The 20,680-nt window shown below is 35.6% G+C and overlaps 3 protein-coding genes across 7 annotated transcripts in view; all 3 read left to right on the forward strand.

Annotated features, from left to right (window-relative positions):
* The window catches only part of LOC116025219 (dicer-like protein 4), an 18,841-nt gene extending 14,143 nt beyond the window's left edge, over positions 1-4,698 (forward strand). For all 3 annotated transcript variants that reach the window (XM_031266362.1, XM_031266363.1, XM_031266364.1), the window contains 6 exons: positions 413-877; positions 957-1,229; positions 1,319-1,645; positions 1,968-2,277; positions 3,157-3,271; positions 4,229-4,698. In XM_031266362.1, coding sequence (XP_031122222.1) covers positions 413-877; positions 957-1,229; positions 1,319-1,645; positions 1,968-2,277; positions 3,157-3,271; positions 4,229-4,373 — 1,635 coding nt within the window. In that variant the 3' untranslated portion in view covers positions 4,374-4,698. The remainder of the gene's footprint in view (positions 1-412; positions 878-956; positions 1,230-1,318; positions 1,646-1,967; positions 2,278-3,156; positions 3,272-4,228) is intronic.
* A 907-nt stretch (positions 4,699-5,605) lies between these two features.
* On the forward strand, positions 5,606-11,002 carry LOC116024723 (DNA replication licensing factor MCM5). Its single transcript, XM_031265699.1, has 18 exons — positions 5,606-5,975; positions 6,944-7,087; positions 7,195-7,374; positions 7,460-7,558; positions 7,665-7,801; positions 7,897-8,002; positions 8,211-8,345; positions 8,417-8,494; positions 8,655-8,759; positions 8,865-8,956; positions 9,039-9,171; positions 9,268-9,363; positions 9,615-9,706; positions 9,803-9,893; positions 10,094-10,203; positions 10,330-10,459; positions 10,558-10,659; positions 10,760-11,002. The coding sequence occupies exons 1-18, from the start codon at positions 5,670-5,672 to the stop codon at positions 10,841-10,843; spliced, it is 2,220 nt and encodes a 739-aa protein (XP_031121559.1). The 5' UTR covers positions 5,606-5,669; the 3' UTR covers positions 10,844-11,002.
* A 545-nt stretch (positions 11,003-11,547) lies between these two features.
* The window catches only part of LOC116025615 (exocyst complex component SEC10a-like), a 13,260-nt gene continuing 4,127 nt past the window's right edge, over positions 11,548-20,680 (forward strand). The window contains exons 1-20 of one of the 3 annotated variants that reach the window (XM_031266915.1): positions 11,550-11,690; positions 11,896-11,916; positions 12,886-12,981; positions 13,096-13,299; positions 13,383-13,457; positions 14,117-14,218; positions 14,375-14,425; positions 14,570-14,675; positions 15,403-15,522; positions 16,106-16,197; positions 17,151-17,316; positions 17,399-17,475; positions 17,785-17,883; positions 17,999-18,089; positions 18,794-18,879; positions 19,001-19,174; positions 19,407-19,460; positions 19,910-20,026; positions 20,156-20,248; positions 20,360-20,506. In XM_031266915.1, the coding sequence (XP_031122775.1) occupies positions 12,886-12,981; positions 13,096-13,299; positions 13,383-13,457; positions 14,117-14,218; positions 14,375-14,425; positions 14,570-14,675; positions 15,403-15,522; positions 16,106-16,197; positions 17,151-17,316; positions 17,399-17,475; positions 17,785-17,883; positions 17,999-18,089; positions 18,794-18,879; positions 19,001-19,174; positions 19,407-19,460; positions 19,910-20,026; positions 20,156-20,248; positions 20,360-20,506 (1,950 nt within the window). In that variant the 5' untranslated portion in view covers positions 11,550-11,690; positions 11,896-11,916. Of the gene's footprint in view, positions 11,691-11,895; positions 11,917-12,885; positions 12,982-13,095; positions 13,300-13,382; positions 13,458-14,116; positions 14,219-14,374; positions 14,426-14,569; positions 14,676-15,402; positions 15,523-16,105; positions 16,198-17,150; positions 17,317-17,398; positions 17,476-17,784; positions 17,884-17,998; positions 18,090-18,793; positions 18,880-19,000; positions 19,175-19,406; positions 19,461-19,909; positions 20,027-20,155; positions 20,249-20,359; positions 20,507-20,680 lie in introns of all 3 variants that reach the window. The other 2 variants (XR_004099708.1, XM_031266914.1) reach the window with 2 other exon arrangements.

The raw sequence follows: 20,680 nt of genomic DNA on the forward strand, positions 1-20,680 counted from the left end.
TTAAAAAATTTTTTTTTTTTTTTTTTTTTTTTTTGGCTATATTGAATATGCAGTACATAGTCTGCATCAAGTTTCTCCAAATTGGGAAATTCCTAACAAACAGGAGTCAACATAATTCCTAAGAATGACAGATGAACTTGTAGAGTCTGGAATTGAGAATTACATGATTTGCTAGCTATACTTGTCCATTCAAAAAATTAATAGATTTCCAACAATGCATAGTTTTTGTATTAAAATGGGTAAGCATTTATGGGTTGTCTTGGGTGACCCAATGGGTTTCATCCCAATAAATTCCTATGTTTGATACATCTGTTAGTACATCTATTTCACTTTTCCACATGGACCACAACAATAATTGATTCCATCATTGCTTCCTTCAGGAGCAATTCTGAAGCTAAATCTCCATTTTCAGGTATATATTCGTGATCACACATTTGAACCTGACCAGTTCTATGCACTAGGTCGTCCCTGCCCTGTAATATGTAGCAAGCAAACAGAGGACAGCATACACATGCTTTCTAATTCCAGTACCATGACAAATGGTGCCAACTCTGAAGTTAGGTGCAGCAAATCTCATCGCTGGTTGATGAAGAAAACAATTGCAGATGTGGTTGAAGCCCTTATTGGTGCATTTATAGTTGATGGTGGCTTCAAAGCAGCCACTGCATTTCTCAAATGGATTGGCATCCAAGTTGATTTTAGTGCCTCACAAGTTATTAATGTCTGCTCTGCAAGCACAAGGTTTATGGCCCTTGCTGACAAAATAGATCTTACAGGTCTTGAAAAATTATTGGATCATGACTTTGTCCATAAGGGTTTGCTTATACAGGCTTTTATTCATCCCTCTTATAACCATCATGGTGGAGGTTGTTACCAGGTAAACTTTGTTTACCTCAATTGATTTTGAAAATTTTCTAAGAGCATTTTTCCTGCTGATACTTTAATTGCTTAAACAGAGACTGGAGTTCCTTGGGGATGCTGTCCTAGATTATTTAATCACATCCTATATCTATTCAGTATATCCTAAACTGAAGCCTGGCCAGTTTACTGATTTGAGATCAGCATCTGTTAACAATAAAACCTTTGCTGACATTGCTGTATGCCGATCCCTCTACAGACATATTATTTGTGATGCACCCAACCTCCGTGAGTCAATCACTAGTTATACCAATTTCATGGGAAAATCTGCTTCTGAAAAAGGTGAAATTGAAAAGCCATATTGTCCAAAGGTAACCGTGTGCATTACTGTCTCTGTGCTTCTTTGTAACATTTTTCCAAGTCATGATTCCTGACACTACTTTGATTACCATATATTTAGGTTCTTGGTGACCTTGTGGAGTCTTGTATGGGTGCTATTCTCCTTGATACAGGGTTTGATTTGAACTATGTTTGGGAAATAATGCTCTCTTTGGTGGATCCTACCAGTAGTTTTTCAAAATTGCAGCTTAATTCTGTTAGGGAACTTCATGAGTTTTGCCAATCTTATGGATGGGATTTGAAATTTCATAAAATAAAGAATGATGGGCAATCTGGAATTGAAGCAGAAGTGATTGGGAAAGATGTTTCTACTAGTGCCTCTGCTACTAACAGACCTATAAAAACTGCTAAAGAAATGGCAGCAGAACACACACTTAAACTCTTGAGGGTCAGTGTAGTCTCTTCATCTGCTTCTAGCATAACACTCATTCTCTTTCTTTTCTTTTTGCTCTACTTGCGAGCTTTGGCCATTCATATGAAGATCTCATGTTCAAAGTTTATTAGATTCAAATTAAAAATTCAAAGCATACACTGCGCTGAAAAGTTGGATTACAGTTTATTCAATATATCTTGATTCTCGATTCTCCCATGTGGGAATTGGGTTGGGAAGAACTTCTAATGGATACTAATTCTGTCTTGAAATTTCTTTATTGGGGTTTCCTGTATTGCCTTCTTATTTTTAGTTTACTACTATGACTCTCATTCTGCAGGCTAAAGGCTACAAATCCAAGATAAAACCACTGGAGGAAGTGCTGAAAACTGCTGTCAAGATGGAACCCAAATTGGTTGGATATAATGAAGTACCTTGCCTTGTCACTGCTGAATTTGGAAATTTGACATTGCAGCAAATTTCTGAAAGTAGTTGTAACATAAACACAAGACCACTTACTGAAGTACTCTCCAAGAATTTCCATGCAAAAGCTAAACCTATGAGAAATTTTGTGTTTTCGGATGAGACTGAAGGGCATTCTAGGCAGGCCATTGGGTGTAATGACGGCAGTGCAGATTCTCATGTTACAGGTATTGATTGATTTAATTCCATTTTTAATCATTGACTCATTTAATGACTCAGCCCCATGTAGACTCACCAACTAGCCACCATTAATCACATGTTATTTTTATCTCCCTCAAGCCATATAATAACTCAGACCCATGATTTTCAGATCACGTCTTACTGAAATTGGATTTCCTCTGTGTGCCATATGCGCTTAGGCTTCACTTTTTCCCCCCTAGACTCTATCTATCCAAAGATAAACCCGAATTCAAGACAAAGTTAAATAAATCCACTCATCAAACCCTAATCTGATATACTAATTCACGAAGTCAGGCTATTCAAAGACACATTGGCAGAGTAGTAGAGGCTGAAAAATGATTTCAAAGCAAAAAAGATACTTGCATTTAACCTCCGAAATTTGTTATGCACAACCGTGGTTTGTATTGAAATTATGTATGGGTTAATGACAGTATGTTTGTGTGTGTGGATTGATGTGCGCACACACATAAACACACATATATATAGATGTAATTTGTTGTCTGCTATGGGTTTGCTGTCTCTGTCTCTGCTTGTGTTTCTTCATGTCTACTTGAGCAGTCGCTTGATGTCAAATCTCCAAAAGAATAATAAAACTTGAGGCATCACTCTTGCACCACAACCCCCTTATTACCAGATTTTTGGTTCTTGCCTAGTTATCCTTCTCAAAACAAGGTAGGGCTTTCAGTGGTGAGCTTTTATATGCGCGTAGAGGATAACACTGTCTGAGTTAAATGACTTTACTAAAAATGGAAAACATAGGTCTAAATGTGGAATTGGCGGAATATTTGGAATTAACTCGGTATTGATTTGATGGATATTTATGCCTTTGTTTCACTGCCCAGCATTCTCTTACTTAACTATTCCAGGGGCTTCCCGGAGTGCAACCGCCAAGTCATTTTTGCATGAAATCTGCACTGCGAACTGTTGGAAGCCTCCTGTATTTCAATGTTGTGATGAATCAGGTCCAAGCCACTTAAAACGGTACGTAAATCACTTGGTCAACAATACTACATCTATGAATATCATGTAATCAGCGTAGTTTATTTTTTTCTTAATAGCACAGCTAATAGATTGTGTTTGGATGGGTGGAAAATCGGGAGAAGGAAAATTAGAGGAAAGAACTAGGGTGGAAAATGTTCGGGCCTATTTAGTACCAGGAGCATTCTCTAGTTTTATGAAAAATGGAAAATGGAAAATGAACTATTTTTCAAATTAGAAAACAGAAGATAGAAAATGATTTTTTAAAACTCAATGGAGGAATTCAAAAAACATGTGTTTCCAAATTTCCAATACAATAACATACATCACTTGTGATTACCATCACCATTACAATTGAATTTACTTCACACCTACCAATTAACCCTATTTACATTTCCCCATAGCCACTACCGACTTAGTTTTATCCATCACTTGTCTATTTACTCTTAGTACCACCCGCCTACCTATGTACCCACCCTACCATCGCCACCACTTCTTCCATTTCTTACATTGTCTACCTTCAATGCATCTAGCTACACCAACCACAACTTACCTACCTCCACCACTATTACTATGCAGCACAATTGCCACTTATCACGCACATTGGTATATTTATACGAAGAAAATAATTGAATTTCAAATAACTTTGTCTTTTGTAAACTAGGAAATAGTTGAACTTTGATATAAATTATAGTTTTCCAATGAAAAAATGAAAACTTGAAAACTTTTGGAATGAAAATGGAAAATGGGAAACATGTTTTGGAAGTTTTATTATCATTGTATTTGTTTGTTGGGATGCTTCTTTTTTCTTCTTGTCATTGCCAACATTGTGTTTCCTTCTTGGCGATTTGTGTGGCACTGCAATGAAGTATGATTTCTTCCATTATGCATTATCGTAAAAAACTTCACCTACAATTTGAACGTGTTAGGTAAATTTCAAATTCAATTTATTTCCCCCAGGTTCAGGTTCAAAGTGACTGTGGAAATCGAAGAGAAGGCCAGAGTCTTGGTGGCTTTCGGGGAACTGCAGCTGAGAAAGAAGGATGCTGCAGAGCATGCTGCTGAAGGGGCGCTTTGGTTCCTGAAGAGTGAAGGATATCTATAGGACTAAGTATGAGTTAGCTTGTTCTAATCTGAGGATGCTTTTGATAAATGTAATGCTGGCTGTAATTGTTTAGTACCTTAAAATAATGACACTATAGTCTAGGGATGATTTGTCCTAGTACTATGATCTTCCTTATCCAGGTTACTCCTCATATCTATAGAGAATTTCTGTATAACAACACTTTGGTGCATCCTATGATGATTAGAGATGAAGGTTGTATTTGCACTTTACTTTGTTATATGATGTTGGCTGACCAAATCAGTACAAATCAAACTAGGATTTTACTAAAAGCACTCCAATCAGTACAAATCATTGTTCATGAGGCCATGAGGGTATACACTAAGCATTTTCATTTTGTTGGTATTTTCTAGTTCTATTATATAACAAGTGTGACCCCTTTCAGGCAAAAACACCGTTTCACCATGAGACGGGTCGGGTTGGGTCGGGTCGGGTCGGGTCAATATACAATTGTAACACTTATATGCACAAATGTCATACTTATATGCTCAAATGTAATACTAATCAGGAATAAAATTTGTTACTTATAAGGGTAAATGTAATACTTTTAAGGAAAAATACAATACTTTTACACTTCAATTTCAAAGTATTACTTTTTTCCTTAAAAGTATTATATTTGCTCTTATAAGTAAGGGGCACTTATCAACATTACTTATTATGAAAAATCTATTACTTTTTCTCTTATAAGTAACAAAAATTGTATTTTTGATTAGTGTTATATTTGAGCATATAAGTATGATATTTGCACATATAAGTATGACATTTACATGGTGCTTTGACCCGACCCAACCCGTCTCATGAATAAGGATCCGTGAGACGGTCTCACACAAGTGTGACCCGTTACACAATCATTATTCTATGGGACATGATCCACACAACTATAAGTACATTATCTGAGTACGAAAGATACATTATTTTGTATATTATCAAATAGTGTATATTCAATATACAAATAATATACTTTTATTATATTAAAAATGTATATTGTATTCATGATTAAAAAAAAATTGTCCTGGTTGCGACTACAACCACCGGGCACCGCTTATGGGCCTTTGTCCTTAAGGCCCAAAACTACTGTTGGCATTGAGTTGGGCCTTTTGGGTATAACCGCCCGCATTATACAAAGATCTACGTTGCGTCATGTGCATCATTCCCGCCAAGCATTTCCCGCCATTTCCATTCACTCTAATAGACTAAGACCCTAGAGAGCGAGCAGCACAACGTACCTCCTGCGACTGCGTTGTGAGAGAGAAAGAGATCTGTAGAGAGAAGGAGAAGATGTCGGGTTGGGATGAGGGAGCCGTATACTACAGCGACCAAGCGCAGTTCCCGCCCGGCGGTGGTTCCGGCGACGCCGGTCAGGGGGCTCCGTCTGCGAAAAGCCGCCATGTAATCCTCCAGAAATTCAAGGAGTTCATCAGGAACTTCCCTCACAAGAGCCAGCCCAATCTCTTCCCCTATCGCGAAGCTCTTCTCGAAAATCCCAAGTTTCTCATCATCAACCTCTCCGACCTCCTTTCATATGAGCGCGACCAAACCCTCCCGGAACTCCTCCGCCAGAATCCTGCCGATTACCTTCCCCTGGTACGAGTCTCAGTGTTTGTATAGGCTGTTGATTTATTTTGGAGTTCATTGTATGAAGCGAAAATGTTATGTATTAATATGAAATTCGTCATTTTGCTAGAAATGAGTGTGCAATCATGGATGTTTATATATTGCTTTAATATTCAGTTTGAACTATGTAGAACAGAAATGTTGTCATTGAAAGATTAGTTTGCCCTGTATTTAGGGGGTTTGTCCCAATGCTTGTTCTCTTTAGTTTTGTCGTGGTAAAATATAACTTTTTGGTTCCTGAGATAAGGAGCAATTCAGGTGTACAAGCCTGGTGTTTGCAGTATGGATTGAGTGTTTCACTGCAAACTTAAAAAACTGAGTCAAATTGAATAGAGATTCAGGTGTACGGTCTTGGTGTTTGCCACATGATCAACTACATGCCTATTGGCTTACATGTAGATGTTTCATTTTTAGGATGACAAGGGAAACCCCGCACTCTAAAATCGAGTGTGAGTGACCCGAGCTGACAAAGGACCATGCGGAAGGAAACCAGTCTAGGTTATCCATAGTTGACCGGTTCAAACCAAGTATTTGAACTTATGACCTTGTGGTTACAAGCGTGATCTCTTGCCATCTTGGCTGGGGTTACCCCTATGTTCCATTTTTCCTTTGCAACAATGAAAGTGAGTTTGAGCTGTAAATGGCTGGTAGAGGGGGCTAGTTCATGGGATTGTTAGGTTATAGTGTTTGTGCTTTCCAAATAAAACATGTAGATTGGCAGACTGATTTAATTCAACTTGTTCTGTTCAGCAAAATCATTCAAAATGACATTTTAAATCTGTTTACTCTGTATTACTTTGAAATTTTGAAGTATATAATTGAGTGCCATTTCCTTTCCCTTACTTTGAAATTTTGAAGTATATAATTGAATGCCATTTCCTTTCCCTTTCTTTCCATTTCTTGGGGGTGGGGTGGTCTATGGGGCTGGGCTTTTGTAGTTTGAAACTGCAGCAGCTGAAGTTCTCGCAAGTTTGAGATCAAGGGTAGCTGGAGAAACTGGAGAAATGGAAGAACCAGAGACTGGAGAAGTACAAATATTATTGAGATCTGAGCAGGATTCAATCTCAATGCGGTCCCTTGGGGTTTGTTTTATTATCTTTTCCCTTTTCCTGGATTATTTTTTTTTAAAAAAAAAGTGATCTCTATTTTTCCCCTTGTTCTTTCTTTCAACTTGTGGATTCATGTGTAGGCACAATATATATCAAAACTAGTCAAGATATCTGGGATTGTCATTGCTGCATCAAGGACCAAGGCGAAGGCAACTTATGTTACCCTGTTATGTAAGAATTGCAAAAATGTGAAGGTTGTTCCATGTCGCCCAGGGCTTGGTGGAGCCATTGTTCCGCGTTCCTGTGATCATGTGCCTCAGGTTTTTGACAACTTCAGCTGATTCCTTTTTTCTTGTTACTATAGTAATATGTTTATAATTACACTGATTGGACCCATTTTTGCAGACTGGTGAAGACCCATGTCCGATTGATCCATGGATAGTGGTTCCTGACAGAAGCAAGTATGTTGATCAACAGACACTGAAATTGCAGGAGAATCCAGAGGTAACTGCTCATTTGATGAAGAGAGGCTTGATATTTATCCATGTCTTTATCAAGTTGCATTTTCTTATTGATCGCTATGATGTAAAACATTGTGTTGTAAAACTAGGATGTACCCACTGGTGAATTGCCAAGGAACATGCTCCTGTCTGTAGATCGTCATCTTGTGCAAACTATTGTGCCGGGCACAAGGCTCACAATAATGGGAATTTACAGTATCTTTCAAGCTGCTAACTCATCCACATCGTAAGAATTTACATGATGTGAACTGCATTTTATCATTGTAATTCATGTGTAGCTTCCACTCCAATTTCAATTTTCATATTTGTATTTGGATGCAGTCATAAAGGAGCTGTTGCTGTTAGACAACCATATGTAAGGGTGGTTGGAATGGAGGATACTAGTGAGGCTAATTCTCGAGGTCCAGCGAACTTCACAACAGATGAGGTAACTGTCAGATCTAACCAAAAGTTAGGTCTGGACTTGTCCAATTATCTATGCAATGATGAACTTAGAACTGATTTCTTATGATATATGGAGTAGCATGCTTATACAGAACCATAATTGAGGAAAAAATTTTAGCCCAGCAGCTGTGTCCTTTTGTCCTTCTACGCTTTATCTTTTTCCCTTGTAATCATGCTCTTTATTTATGCAGATAGAAGAATTCAAGAAATTTGCATCAGATAGTAATGCTTATGGTAAAATATGCTCCAAGATTGCTCCTTCAATATTTGGCCATGATGATGTCAAGAAGGCTGTAGCCTGTCTTTTGTTTGGGGGATCAAGGAAGGTATGATATCAGCTGTCTGTTATTGCTTGGTTTCTCTAATAATCATAAAATATTTCCTCCTGCTTTTGTAGATCTTGCCAGATGGTGTAAAATTAAGAGGTGATATTAATGTGTTGCTGTTGGGAGATCCCTCTACTGCCAAATCACAGGTCAGACATTTTTTCAGTTGTAATGAGAAGCATTGCTCATTCTTTGTTCTATAAATATTTATTGATGTTAGAGCGAATTATGTAACAATATCATCTTCTCTAAGTCATTTTTTCCACTTGCATGAATGAGGCTCTTATTTTTCTTCTTTTTCCCTTCAAGTTTCTGAAATTTGTTGAGAAAACGGCTCCAGTGGCTGTATATACATCTGGAAAAGGATCATCAGCTGCTGGTCTTACAGCTTCTGTAATCAGAGACAATAGCTCTGTAAGTTTCTCACTTTTTTCTGTGTTTTTTTTATTAGTCTATATCTGAATGTTTTTCTCAAGTTACCTCAAATTTTAATTTTTTTTTTAATTCTATGTACAATAGCGTGAGTTTTACCTAGAAGGAGGAGCCATGGTCTTAGCAGATGGGGGTGTTGTCTGTATTGATGAGTTTGACAAAATGAGGGCTGAAGATAGGTAATTACTTTACAATTAGGTTTGACATATTTTCTTGACTACTCTCTCATCAGAGTTTTTAAGAGCATTCTCTGTGGCATAGGGTTGCTATTCATGAAGCGATGGAGCAGCAAACCATTTCCATTGCGAAAGCAGGAATAACAACAGTCCTCAATTCAAGAACCTCAGTGCTTGCTGCAGCTAATCCTCCATCCGGGCGCTACGATGATCTTAAGGTCTAGGACCTCACCTTATCATTTTGAAATTTGATTATAATTTCTGTCATTTAAGAATCTGATACAAGTATACTGATCAGTAGCTTCTAATTACAGACTGCACAAGATAACATCGATTTGCAGACAACAATTCTTTCAAGATTTGATATGATTTTCATTGTAAAAGACATCAGGATGTACAGTCAAGACAAGGTAGGATTACAACTTTCATTGATTATGTGGTTAGATGAAACAAAATTTACATTATGGAGTTGACTTAGTTAAAGTTACATGCTGCATTATATTCTTTTTGTAAAGTGAGTTGAACTTTTCAGTAAATCACAGTAAAATATTAGGATCTCTCTCATTCCTCCATTGAATATGAAAATCGTTCTACTGGGGGTATTGCGTGATTAAAATTTTGTAGCATCTTACATTCTTACTTGGATGTTCTCCCTTTACAGAATATTGCTAGCCATATTGTAAGAGTTCATGCATCTGCTCATGCAAGCTCAGGTGACCCAAGAACTACCAAGGAGGATAACTGGTTGAAAAGGTTTAGCCTTAGTGAAGCTTTTCAATTTATTTATTTCTAGCAAAAGTTACTTGTATTAGTTAATTAATGCTGAGGCAATTGAGTTTCTTTATGCAGGTATATACACTATTGTCGAACTATGTGTCACCCCAGGCTATCAGATTCAGCAGCTTCAATGCTGCAGGAGAGTTATGTCAAAATTAGACAGGTAAATATGCTTTTTCATATATACTTAATGGTGATCTGGACATGTAGATCCCATTACTTGATTTAGTGACAAACTTACATCCAAAGATACAATCCGAGTATTATGTGATATTGCATTTATTAGTGGAGTTGCCATAGATTAGATTAGCTTAGCTTTAGTAAATGCTAAACTGTGTATGTTACTTGCTTTATCTGTCATAGGATATGAGGCGACAAGCAAATGAAGCTGGGGAGGCAGCTGCAATACCAATTACTGTGAGGCAACTTGAAGCTATTGTAAGGTTGAGTGAAGCTCTTGCAAGAATGAGACTGTAAGTAGATGGAGTGAATATGTGAATAAGTTGATAGATAGCCTCATAGTTTACAGTTTATTATTTCTTGGTTTGGGTGTAACTATCATTTTACTGAACTGTGTTTGTTTTGGGTTGTTGTTTTAGTTTCCAAGTAGCAAACGAGAACCATGTTTCGGAAGCTATTAGACTATTCAACAATTCTACCATGGATGCTGCAAAATCTGGAATTAACCAACACATAAATCTGACCCCCGAGATGGCAAATGAGATAAAGGTATAATGTGGATAAAAAATCTGTTGGTGTTTGTTGCTGCTGCTGCTGCTTTAGTTCATCTCATAATTGTTTCATCCCTTCCTTTTAATTATGAACAGCAAGCAGAAACCCAGATAAAGAGAAGGATGGGAATCGGGAGCCACATATCCGAGAGACGTCTAATTGATGAGCTTTCTAGGATGGGCATGAATGAATCTATTGTAAGATTCTTGGGATGCTTCATATATTATTATATTTGATTTTTTTTTTGTTTTGTTTTTAAACTTTTAGCAACGACCTTTTGTTTGTTAACGTTGGCAGATAAGAAGAGCTCTGTTGATTATGCATCAAAGAGACGAGGTTGAGTACAAACGAGAACGGAGAATCATCGTCCGCAAAGCTTGATCCTTGCTGCCTGCCTGCCTTCTTCCATCTATTATGTATTGTTACAAAGATATATAGCATCTGATGATGTTTACGTTGCCACCCACGGCAATTTGTTTGTAAAATGTTTAGATTCATATCATAATCACAAGTATGAACCCCTTTTAGTGACATGTTATTTATTACGGAGTATGTTTTAACCCCAAAAAATTATATATATATATATATATATATATATATATATATATATAGATGCACAAAATAACATCAATCTAAACACATTAAAATAAAATTATATGAAAAAATTTTCTTACTTTGAATGGCGATAGTTTTGTTTTGAGTTAATTTTATTTTTGATCTTAGATTTATAGGTGACAATTGACTTTTAATCCTTTTTTATTAGAATATTCACTTTTGGTTCTAGTATTATTGTGATATGATAATTTTTGATTTTTTATCAATAAATTAGTTTAAATATTGTTAAATACAATGACATTTCGGTCTTTACTTATGAATGTTTTTTAAAAAATAAACATAAAAATATAACATACTTTGTATAAGAAAAATTGAAATGACTTTGTGTAGATTATCACTTATAAATTTAAGATTAAAAAATGGAATTAACTCCTTTTGTTTTCATTCCAAATTCCAAATAGTTGAACTTAAAATGGTCCCCCGCGGTAGACCAAGTCTTTGTGAATGCCCGCTTCGACGCTTTCATATATTTTTGGGCAAAACAGCCATAACTCAGTCCTGCATTTCAGTTGTTATTCTTCCTGAGATTTCATACCCCTTTCTTGATTTACATTTGGTTGGATCTTCATCTTCTTCCTTCGTCTCCCTCCTGAATCCCTAATAATCATTTCAGGTACCACCTTATTTCCCTTTTCACATCATTCCCCAACCACACTCAATCAACTCGCCTCTTTGTATTCAAATCTTGATTTTCATTTTCTTGTAAAGATTGATTTCTTTTCTTTCAATTATTCTATAGACAATACGTATAAAATATCAGTAACTCCGGCTGAGTAGTGAGAATTTGATTTCAATTTATTCTTATTTCTTTTCTTCAGTGTCTCTGCATTTCTCTTCAGGTAAAGACTTTCTCTCTGCATGTCCTAATTTTGGGGGTGTTAAATAATTACTTATCATCAAACCATATTGAAATTTTCGTATAGTGTCCATTACTTATGTTATGATTGTTTTATGCGATACAACACGATGGAGGTTTCTTTAATTTACCAAGAATTCCGAATGAGTGAATGTGCTCCGTGTTTTGATGATATGCATGTCTTACTCGGAAAATGAGACATGGTTCTAATACTAGATCATTGGTTTATGTTTTTGTTATCATAATTTAGCAAGACAAATTCAAATATTGAACCTGTTTGTCATAAGGATGGTTTTGCTTTGCCTTTTAAAATAGATGTCTGCTTATTAAAGAATTGAAAGATTTCTCCTATTATATATGTGAATTATTGAGATGGATGCTTAGATGTCATCATTTGGAATTGGATGAGCTGTAGGTAATTTATGTTAATTCTACTTAATTTAACTTGAAACTTGAAAGAAATTTGTTGGGCAGAGCCTTGCACATCACCTGAACTTCTACCCACTATTATAGTAAAGAGCTCAAGTTCTTTCATGATTATAAATAATATCAATCATATCACTTAATTTCCTATTTTCTCTGTTCTGAAATCTTATGTGCCTTTCTGATCAGTAAAATATTGACTCTTGTTGCTAATCTTGGTTGCTTAATATTGACAACATTAAATCCAATGAAACCATCTTGAGGTCTTTTTTTTCTTTTCCTCATTGACTGACATTATATCTTTTAAAAAAATTAATGATTGACCCTTATAAATATGATATTCATCATGGTGCTATTTGAATACTCCTAATGGATGCGACAAACACCCAATAGAGGACACTCTCTTATTAGCAGACTGCAGATATATACCATATTTGCACTACTAGCTTCACTTTGATCTTTAAGCAATTCTTTCATGATTTAATATGGATGTAACCTTGTGAATTCTCATGCATTACACATTGGTTAGATGAAAGAGACTAGAGATGGAATGAAGGCTGACAGGTTGTCAAAATCGGCTTCTACAGACTCTTATCCACTTGTTCTGGACATTGATGCCTTTAAGGTAATGCCTTGAACATCTAAGATGAATATGGATTTTAGTTATTTGATTTGCGCAGTTAATTGGCTAGTACATGCATAATAATTACCAGCAACATGCTTTATTTTCATCATTCAGGGGGAGTTTTCATTTGATGCATTATTTGGAAACTTAGTGAATGAGATATTGCCCGATGAAGAAAAAGATTCATCTGAAGGGCATGGCATCCTTTCTGGAAGAAAGGGAGTTCAAGGGCAGTTAAATCCCCTGTTCCCGGAAGTTGATGCTTTACTAGATTTATTTAAGAATTCTTGTACGCAATTGATTGATCTCAGAAAAAAGGTAAATGAGGAAACATATTGTTGATTGTGTGACTTCCTGTTTTGTCTTACTGTTCTGATGCTGCTGCTATGCTTGGTTGAAAGATTGATGGGAAGCTTAACAATCTCAAGAAAGAAGTTTCTGTTCAAGACTCAAAGCACAGGAAAACGCTTGCAGAGGTTATGCCTTTTTATGTTTTTCTCTGGTTGCAGACCAGCAAGATGTTTTAACTGTGAGATTCAAGTTTTTTTTTTTTTGAAGTGTTTTGAATTTACTTGGTTAACCTACACTTAGTTCCCTATTACATTTAATTTTGTTTATGTGTAGTCTGTTGTTGAATTAATTATGTTATGGGGAAAAATTGATAGGCCACAAGTGTTAGAAGTAATATGGAGTAATTTTAGAGCTAAGAGTTTAAAGACCCAGATAAGCTCCATTGAAATCGGGGAATGGTTTTGATACATGTAGTGAAATTTAGAGGAAGAGAGAAGGAAAATAATTTCTGCCTTAAATCAAAAGGAAGATAGAGCATACAACTTAAATAAGAAAAAATAAGAAAGTCAAGGATTGATTAATCATTTCCTTTATTTCTAGGATATGACTTTCCTAAATTTATTCAAATCTATGGCAATCAAATCCCTCATTTACTGACAATACACAACAACAATACAGAGTGGCAATAATAATAAATTAATAATAGCATGTTTGTCTTACTAGATGAAGAATGATTCAGTTGGTGTTAATTCATATCTTTTATCTGTCTATTAGTTTTTTATCCTTAATTGCTTGGCTTTAGTATGGTGCTGAATATTGGACAATACAATTTGTTATTATTAAGCTAGAGAAAGGTGTAGATGGCTTGTTTGATAGCTTTGCACGTTTGGATTCTCGTATATCTAGTGTGGGTCAAACTGCAGCCAAAATTGGAGATCATCTACAGGTAAACATCAATCTAACTCATTAACTCAATAATTTTGTTCTTGTTGCCATCTATTACATAACTACTGTCTTTCTTGCTTAAGTATACTTCTATAGTTCTATTGTAATGTGGGATTCTTGTATGTCTTTTTTTTTTGCATTTTTATTTGTGGTTCAGAGTGCAGATACACAGCGAGAAAATGCTAGTCAAACCATAGACCTTGTAAAGGTAACTTTGATTCTTTACACTAGTTTGTTTCATGGTGCATGTTCTTCAGCTAATCCCTTGCTTATGGACATTCGTCGTCTTCTTCTTCTTTTCTACTTATACATAATGCACTATTGATGATAGATGGTTAATCTTTTGTTATAGTACTTGATGGAGTTTAATGGTAGTCCTGGAGATCTGATGGAACTCTCTCCTTTATTCTCTGATGATAGTCGTGTTGCTGAGGCTGCTTCAATTGCACAGAAATTGAGTAAGATCGCTGTACTTTGTTGATAAACTCATAAACCTTTTTTTTTTTTTTTTTTTTTTTTTAATAAATGAATTTATACCACGCTTGATTTGGACAAAAGTTTGAAATTAAGCTTATCTGTAGTACTCAACTATTGTGTTTTGTATTAGCATATATGCTTGACACTATTTTAAACTCTTTTTTAACAAGTTGAACTGTTGTCAAACTTGATCATTATAATTCCTGCGAAAACTAGATTAGTATATTAACATGAAACAAGACAGATTTTCTGAATGCTGGCTGAATATTATAAATATTTTGTTCGGCTATAACTCTTAGGAGTTTGAAATCCTGTTATAGTGCACAATGTTGTACTGCCATTTTATTGAGAGTGAGCTTAGGAGCAACTTGCCAGTTGCTTTATTGTATATTGTTGGTTATGGCTTCAAGTTGACACAACAGCCACCCCTCTGCAGTTTGTGGGTATGGTTTCTTATTATAGAATGAAATAAAGATATGAGATCATGCTGTCCTTGACTTTTTTTTTTGACACTTAGCTCTTTTATTTTCTCAGTTTTCTTTTGCCCAATCCATTATTTACATTTTTGTTTGTTCCTCTTTATTTGTTTCTTACACATTTATTCTCTGGTGCTATGTAAGAAGGTATTATTCCTTTACCCCCCACCCCCAGGTTTTCTGTACAGAAAATAACTGTTTCATGAATTGATTGTGCTTATTATCAAATTAGGATCATTTGCTGAGGAAGATATTGGTGGACAAGGTATGGGTGGCCCATCAGTGGCTGGGAATGCAACAGCAAGTAGAGGATTGGAAGTTGCTGTTGCTAACCTCCAAGAATACTGCAATGGTACATCAATGTTTAACTATTCTGCTACTAGTAGCAACTTCTCTGATGTTCCAAAAGATCACATATTGGCATTTAGCCCTGATACCAATTAAAGTGATCCATTTTTAACTCATGTTATACCTGATATTGAGAAAAATCATCCATTGCTAAGGAAAAATCTCAAAATCATCGAAGAAGGCATTGATTTTGTATAGAAATTGTCATCAATACTTGTCTCACTGTAGAATCTAGAATGGTGGAATTGTTCCTAGGTTGAGAAGGCTTGCAAGTGTAAGACATGATGATCTTTGAGAGTAGGTTAGTATGACAGAGTTTTGTAGTGGTATGAAATGAATGGATTACTCCTATTCATGTTGGATCTGGGGAAAGAAATGCATGGAAATTTACCTATATTTTTAGAGAAGAGAGCATATTTCCTGGCCTGGCCTTGAACCTAACAGGTGTGTGAGAAATGGCAATATTTTATGATTTAATGATTATAATGAGCTCTTTTTTTTTTTCAATTTTTTCCCAATTATAGCTCCTATAATTTATTTATTTTGAAGGAAATTCGAAGTAAATTTTCTGTACTATCCCTATGCAGAGTTGGAAAACAGATTGTTATCCCGTTTTGATGCAGCATCTCAACGACGGGAGTTGTCTACAATGGCAGAATGTGCTAAAATTTTGTCAAAGGTAAGTTCTGCACATTTGTATACTACTTCTGCTGTTATAAATAATCTGAGATATCGAATATTAGGCACTGTTGCAAAAATTGCGCCTAGGCGCCGGCCGCCCGCCTAGAATTCCACCGTAATCGGTGTTCTAGGCGCCTACTAGGCCGTGGCGGACTAGGCGGCTGATTAGCTATTATTCCGTTTTTTTTTTTTTTTTAAAATTGTTATTATGGGTTATTTCGCTCTAAACGCCGTCATTTTGAGCCGAAAACCCCTAAATCATTCAAATCAGTCCCAAACCCAAAGAATGTTTTGCTTTATTTATTTATTTATTTATTTTTTAAGTCGAAATCAGATACTCTAATATTGATACTTTTTGAGTTGTGACTTTGTGGAATTGTGTTTTGATTCTTTAAATCTTTATACAATTTAGTGATTTACAATTCTAGATGTTTTTTAAGTTAATATTTAATATTTTATTATTAACCATTAAAGTATTAAATAGTTTATAGTTATCAAGCCTTTAAAAAAAATTTAAATAAATAAAATAAAAGGGCACCCGAGGAACGGCTAGCGCTTTTTGCAACCTTGATATTAGGTAAAATAGAGTGTCATATAGCCATAATAACATGACAAAGGTTGCTTAAAGCAAGTAAGCATTTTGGCATTGGTAGGAATAGGATACTGAATACAGGAAAAAAAATATTTTATCCTGAAATTGTCTTCAAAGCAGTTCATTTTATTCTCTTCATTTGTTTTAAACTATGGGGGATAGGAGTTGTGTACTTGTGTTGAACCTGATTGATACAATAAGAGACTTTTAATAAAATTTTAGAGTTCATTGACCTTATTTTACCTGCATAAGTTCCTTTTTACATTTTTAAATATTTTATTTTTGCTATCATTTTTTTCAATGAAAGTGATCAGATGATAAAAAAGAGAGTGATTTATAACTATTCGTTGGCAATGCAGTTTAACAGGGGTACTAGTGCCATGCAACACTATGTTGGATTGCGTCCAATGTTTGATTTGGGAGTCATGAATGCAGATGCCAAAGTAGTTTTTGGTGATCAGGAATCACAACCTAACCCTAGCAATGTTGCCAAGGGTCTTTCTAAAGTGTACAAGGAAATTACAGGTGCCAAATAAAATAATGGATGTAATGAATGTATCTCTTTTCTTGATTTCTGATCTGTTTACACAGTATGGTTTACATTCAGACACTGTGAGAAGAGAAGCAGCCACTATAACAGCAGTATTTCCTTCACCAAATGATGTCATGTCAATATTGGTCCAGGTACATTCTGATAAATGTTCTTTTGTTAGAATAGCCCTGAACATATCTTCTTTTCTTATGATTGTCTCCATTTTCTTTCAAGGCACTAAGTTTCACAAGAAAAGAAACAATCTCCTTTCTTCGAAGCTGTTTATGTACATACATAAATACACGCATGCATACATACATGCACATTCACATGCACACACATACATATATATGTATACAATCTTTTGAAATGCATTATTTATCACTAAAAGGTTAAATCTTGTACTGTTATGAGTACATATTATTATGGGCATGAATTCAGTGATGGATTTTTATATGCAGCGGGTTTTAGAGGATCGAGTTCCAAATCTTCTAGAGAAACTCTTAATGAAGCCATCCCTTGTTAATCCACCTTCCACAGAGGAAGGTGGACTTGTACTGGTGATTGATTTATTTTATTTTAAATCTTATATTAATTCATTACATTTTAAATCCATTTTTACTGATCAAGTAATGGGATCACTTGTTGACCTTACTGTTCTTATTAATCTTTCAGTATCTCAGATTATTGGCTGTGGCATATGAGAAGACACAGGAGCTTGCTAGAGATTTGCATGGGGTTGGGTGTGGTGACCTGGATGTTGAAGGTACCTACTTAAGGATCAATCATTATGTAAGATATATAGATATCTTTTTTTGTCACCCAAATGCTAGTAAGCATGAATGTCATGCAACATATTTCATGTTGAAGGTACCTACTTAAGGATCAATCATTATGTAAGATATATAGATATCTTTTTTTGTCACCCAAATGCTAGTAAACATGAATGTCATGCAACATATTTCAGTTCACGTAGGGATTTCATTGCAGAGTCGAGAGTTAGGATAAAAGGAAAGGTAAAGGGAAGTCTGAATTTTGATTTGGTCAGCTAGAAAAGTGGATAGAAAGAGAGAGGGATAGAGTTCATGAATCCCCTTTATTGAAGAGAAATTTGTTTAACCATAGTGAAAGCACAACCTTCTTAGACTGAATGCAAACATCATTTTTAGAATGTAAACATTTTGCTTGTTATGGAATATATAAGTAATATGGAATATATATATATATATATATATATATATATATATATTAGGCAGCCTGGAGATTTAGGGTTTTGAGTAGGTAGTCATATGGAAACTTGTTTCCTTATTATAAGTCTTCTAGCATGTATTTATAGGGCTGTGTATTCTCTTTTCTGAGACACGCAATACAATAAACAACTTATTCAGAAACTCTCTCTTTACTTTAGTAACATTACTTTAATACCTTTTGATATTGATGTTTGTTTACTTTTATACCTTGCTATCATAGGCCTAACAGAATCTCTGTTCCTCCCACACAAGGATATTTATATCGAGTATGAACAGGCATCTCTCAGACAACTTTACAAAGCTAAGGTTTGAAACATACTTCTTCATTGTTTCTCTAAAAAGTTCCTATGCTTTCATATTCATTCCCCCTCCAGAAACCATATCAAATCATTAAAATCATTTCTTTGACATTACTTATATCTTGCAGATGGAGGAGCTGCACGCTGAAAGCCAGCAATCTTCTGAGTCATCTGGGACAATTGGACGCTCTAAGGGTGCTTCAATGACATCCTCCCACCAGCAAATATCCGTTACTGCGGTGACAGAGTTTGTGCGATGGAATGAAGAAGCAATATCTAGGTGCACCGTGTTTTCATCACAGGTATTTTTGCCATGGGGCTGTCTGTTGCATGCTAATATCATGTGCGAAGAGAGCTGGTGTTAAACTTCGGTGCATTGGTTGTTAGTTTAGAAACACCCCTCCTTTCAGTCTTGCTAGTGCTAGATATAAAAGTTAGTGTCAAAGCATAGCTCTTTTTTTCTTGTTGGTTATCAAATTGCTCTATACTGCAAGTGCTCCTAGTCTCCTACTTATTGATCGACTCTTCTCTCAGCCTTCAACACTTGCTGCCTATGTTAGAGCTGTTTTCAACTGCCTTTTGGACCAAGTAAGTTTGCTCACCACCTTGTCATGCTTCAAGTGTGTTTCCGCTTATAGACTTGAATATTTTCCTAATATTCTTCAGATTTTGAAGTTTGTGAAAGCATTAGATAGGCATTCTGTGGAACGTTCAAGATTAATTTATGGACAATAAGGTCTAACATTTATTTTCAGCGTACCTGAGTTTGCACAACAAGGAGCCATATTTGGTGATTCCACCCTGGAGATCTTTTAAAATCCAAAATATCTGGCCTTCACTATTTTTTGTAACACCTTAGACCATTGATATCACTGACTGATTGCTCTCCTCTAAGAATTGCTGTCTGATTTAGTTCTGTGTTGGTTTCTCTTATTTCAGAATTATTTCATATTTCCTTTTGTTAGTCTTTATTATCCCTTATTCCCTTTGGCCCTTCGGTTCTATCTGCTATGCCTTATTTATTTATTGTTTTCCAGGTTAGTATATACATTACTGAAGGCCTTGAGAGAGCCAGGAACAGCCTAACTGAAGCTGCAGCTTTAAGGGAAAGATATGTTATAGGAACTAACATTAGGGGAAGAGTTACTTCTAATGTAAGTACTTATATCTTCTGCATTTATTCAGTTTGAAATTTACTCAAGATTGCTTCTAAGAACCTGTCCTATTTAGAGAATATTTTATGCCTAAGCTGGCTGAGTAATGATTTGGTTGGCAATGTGCAGGCAGAATCTGCTGCTGCTGCTGGTGAAAGCAGTTTCAGAACTTTCATGGTGGCTGTTCAATGTTGTGGAAGCAGTGTGGCTATTGTGCAACAAGTATTTTCTTTTTTGTTTCTGCTATTGCTGATTTGCTGTTTACTCTTCCCTTGAAGCTGTAAGAAAATACTTGATATTTGTTTCAATTGCAATGAACACTGTTTTCTGCAGTACTTTGCCAACTCGATATCTCGTCTTTTATTACCCATTGATGGTGCCCATGCTGCTTCCTGTGAAGAAATGGCATCAGCTTTGTCTAGTGCAGAGAATGCTGCTTATAAGGGGCTTCAACAATGCATTGAAACTGTTATGGCTGAGGTATGTGATTAAACTTGTACCCAGGGGTTCTCTGTATTACCTCATTCCTAATGTTCTGTTAATATACCCAAAAAAATTGTTCATCCTAACTTGAACTCCTGTGTGCTAATATCTGGGTGCTTTCCTCCCTTGGTGACACATGCTCTTTTTTTTTTTTTTTTTTTTTTTTTTGGG

The sequence above is a fragment of the Ipomoea triloba genome, chromosome 7 (genome assembly GCF_003576645.1).
Source record: "Ipomoea triloba cultivar NCNSP0323 chromosome 7, ASM357664v1".
NCBI lineage: Eukaryota > Viridiplantae > Streptophyta > Magnoliopsida > Solanales > Convolvulaceae > Ipomoea > Ipomoea triloba.

What these genes read in the sequence shown, in the direction of transcription:
- LOC116024723 (XM_031265699.1), top strand. Translation starts at nt 5,670, where the DNA reads ATGTCGGGTTGGGATGAGGGAGCCGTATACTACAGCGACCAAGCGCAG. An exon ending in AATTGCAGGAGAATCCAGAG is followed by an intron (nt 7,559 to 7,664) that starts GTAACTGCTCAT and finishes TTGTAAAACTAG; the next exon opens with GATGTACCCACTGGTGAATT. An exon ending in TGTTTGGGGGATCAAGGAAG is followed by an intron (nt 8,346 to 8,416) that starts GTATGATATCAG and finishes CTGCTTTTGTAG; the next exon opens with ATCTTGCCAGATGGTGTAAA.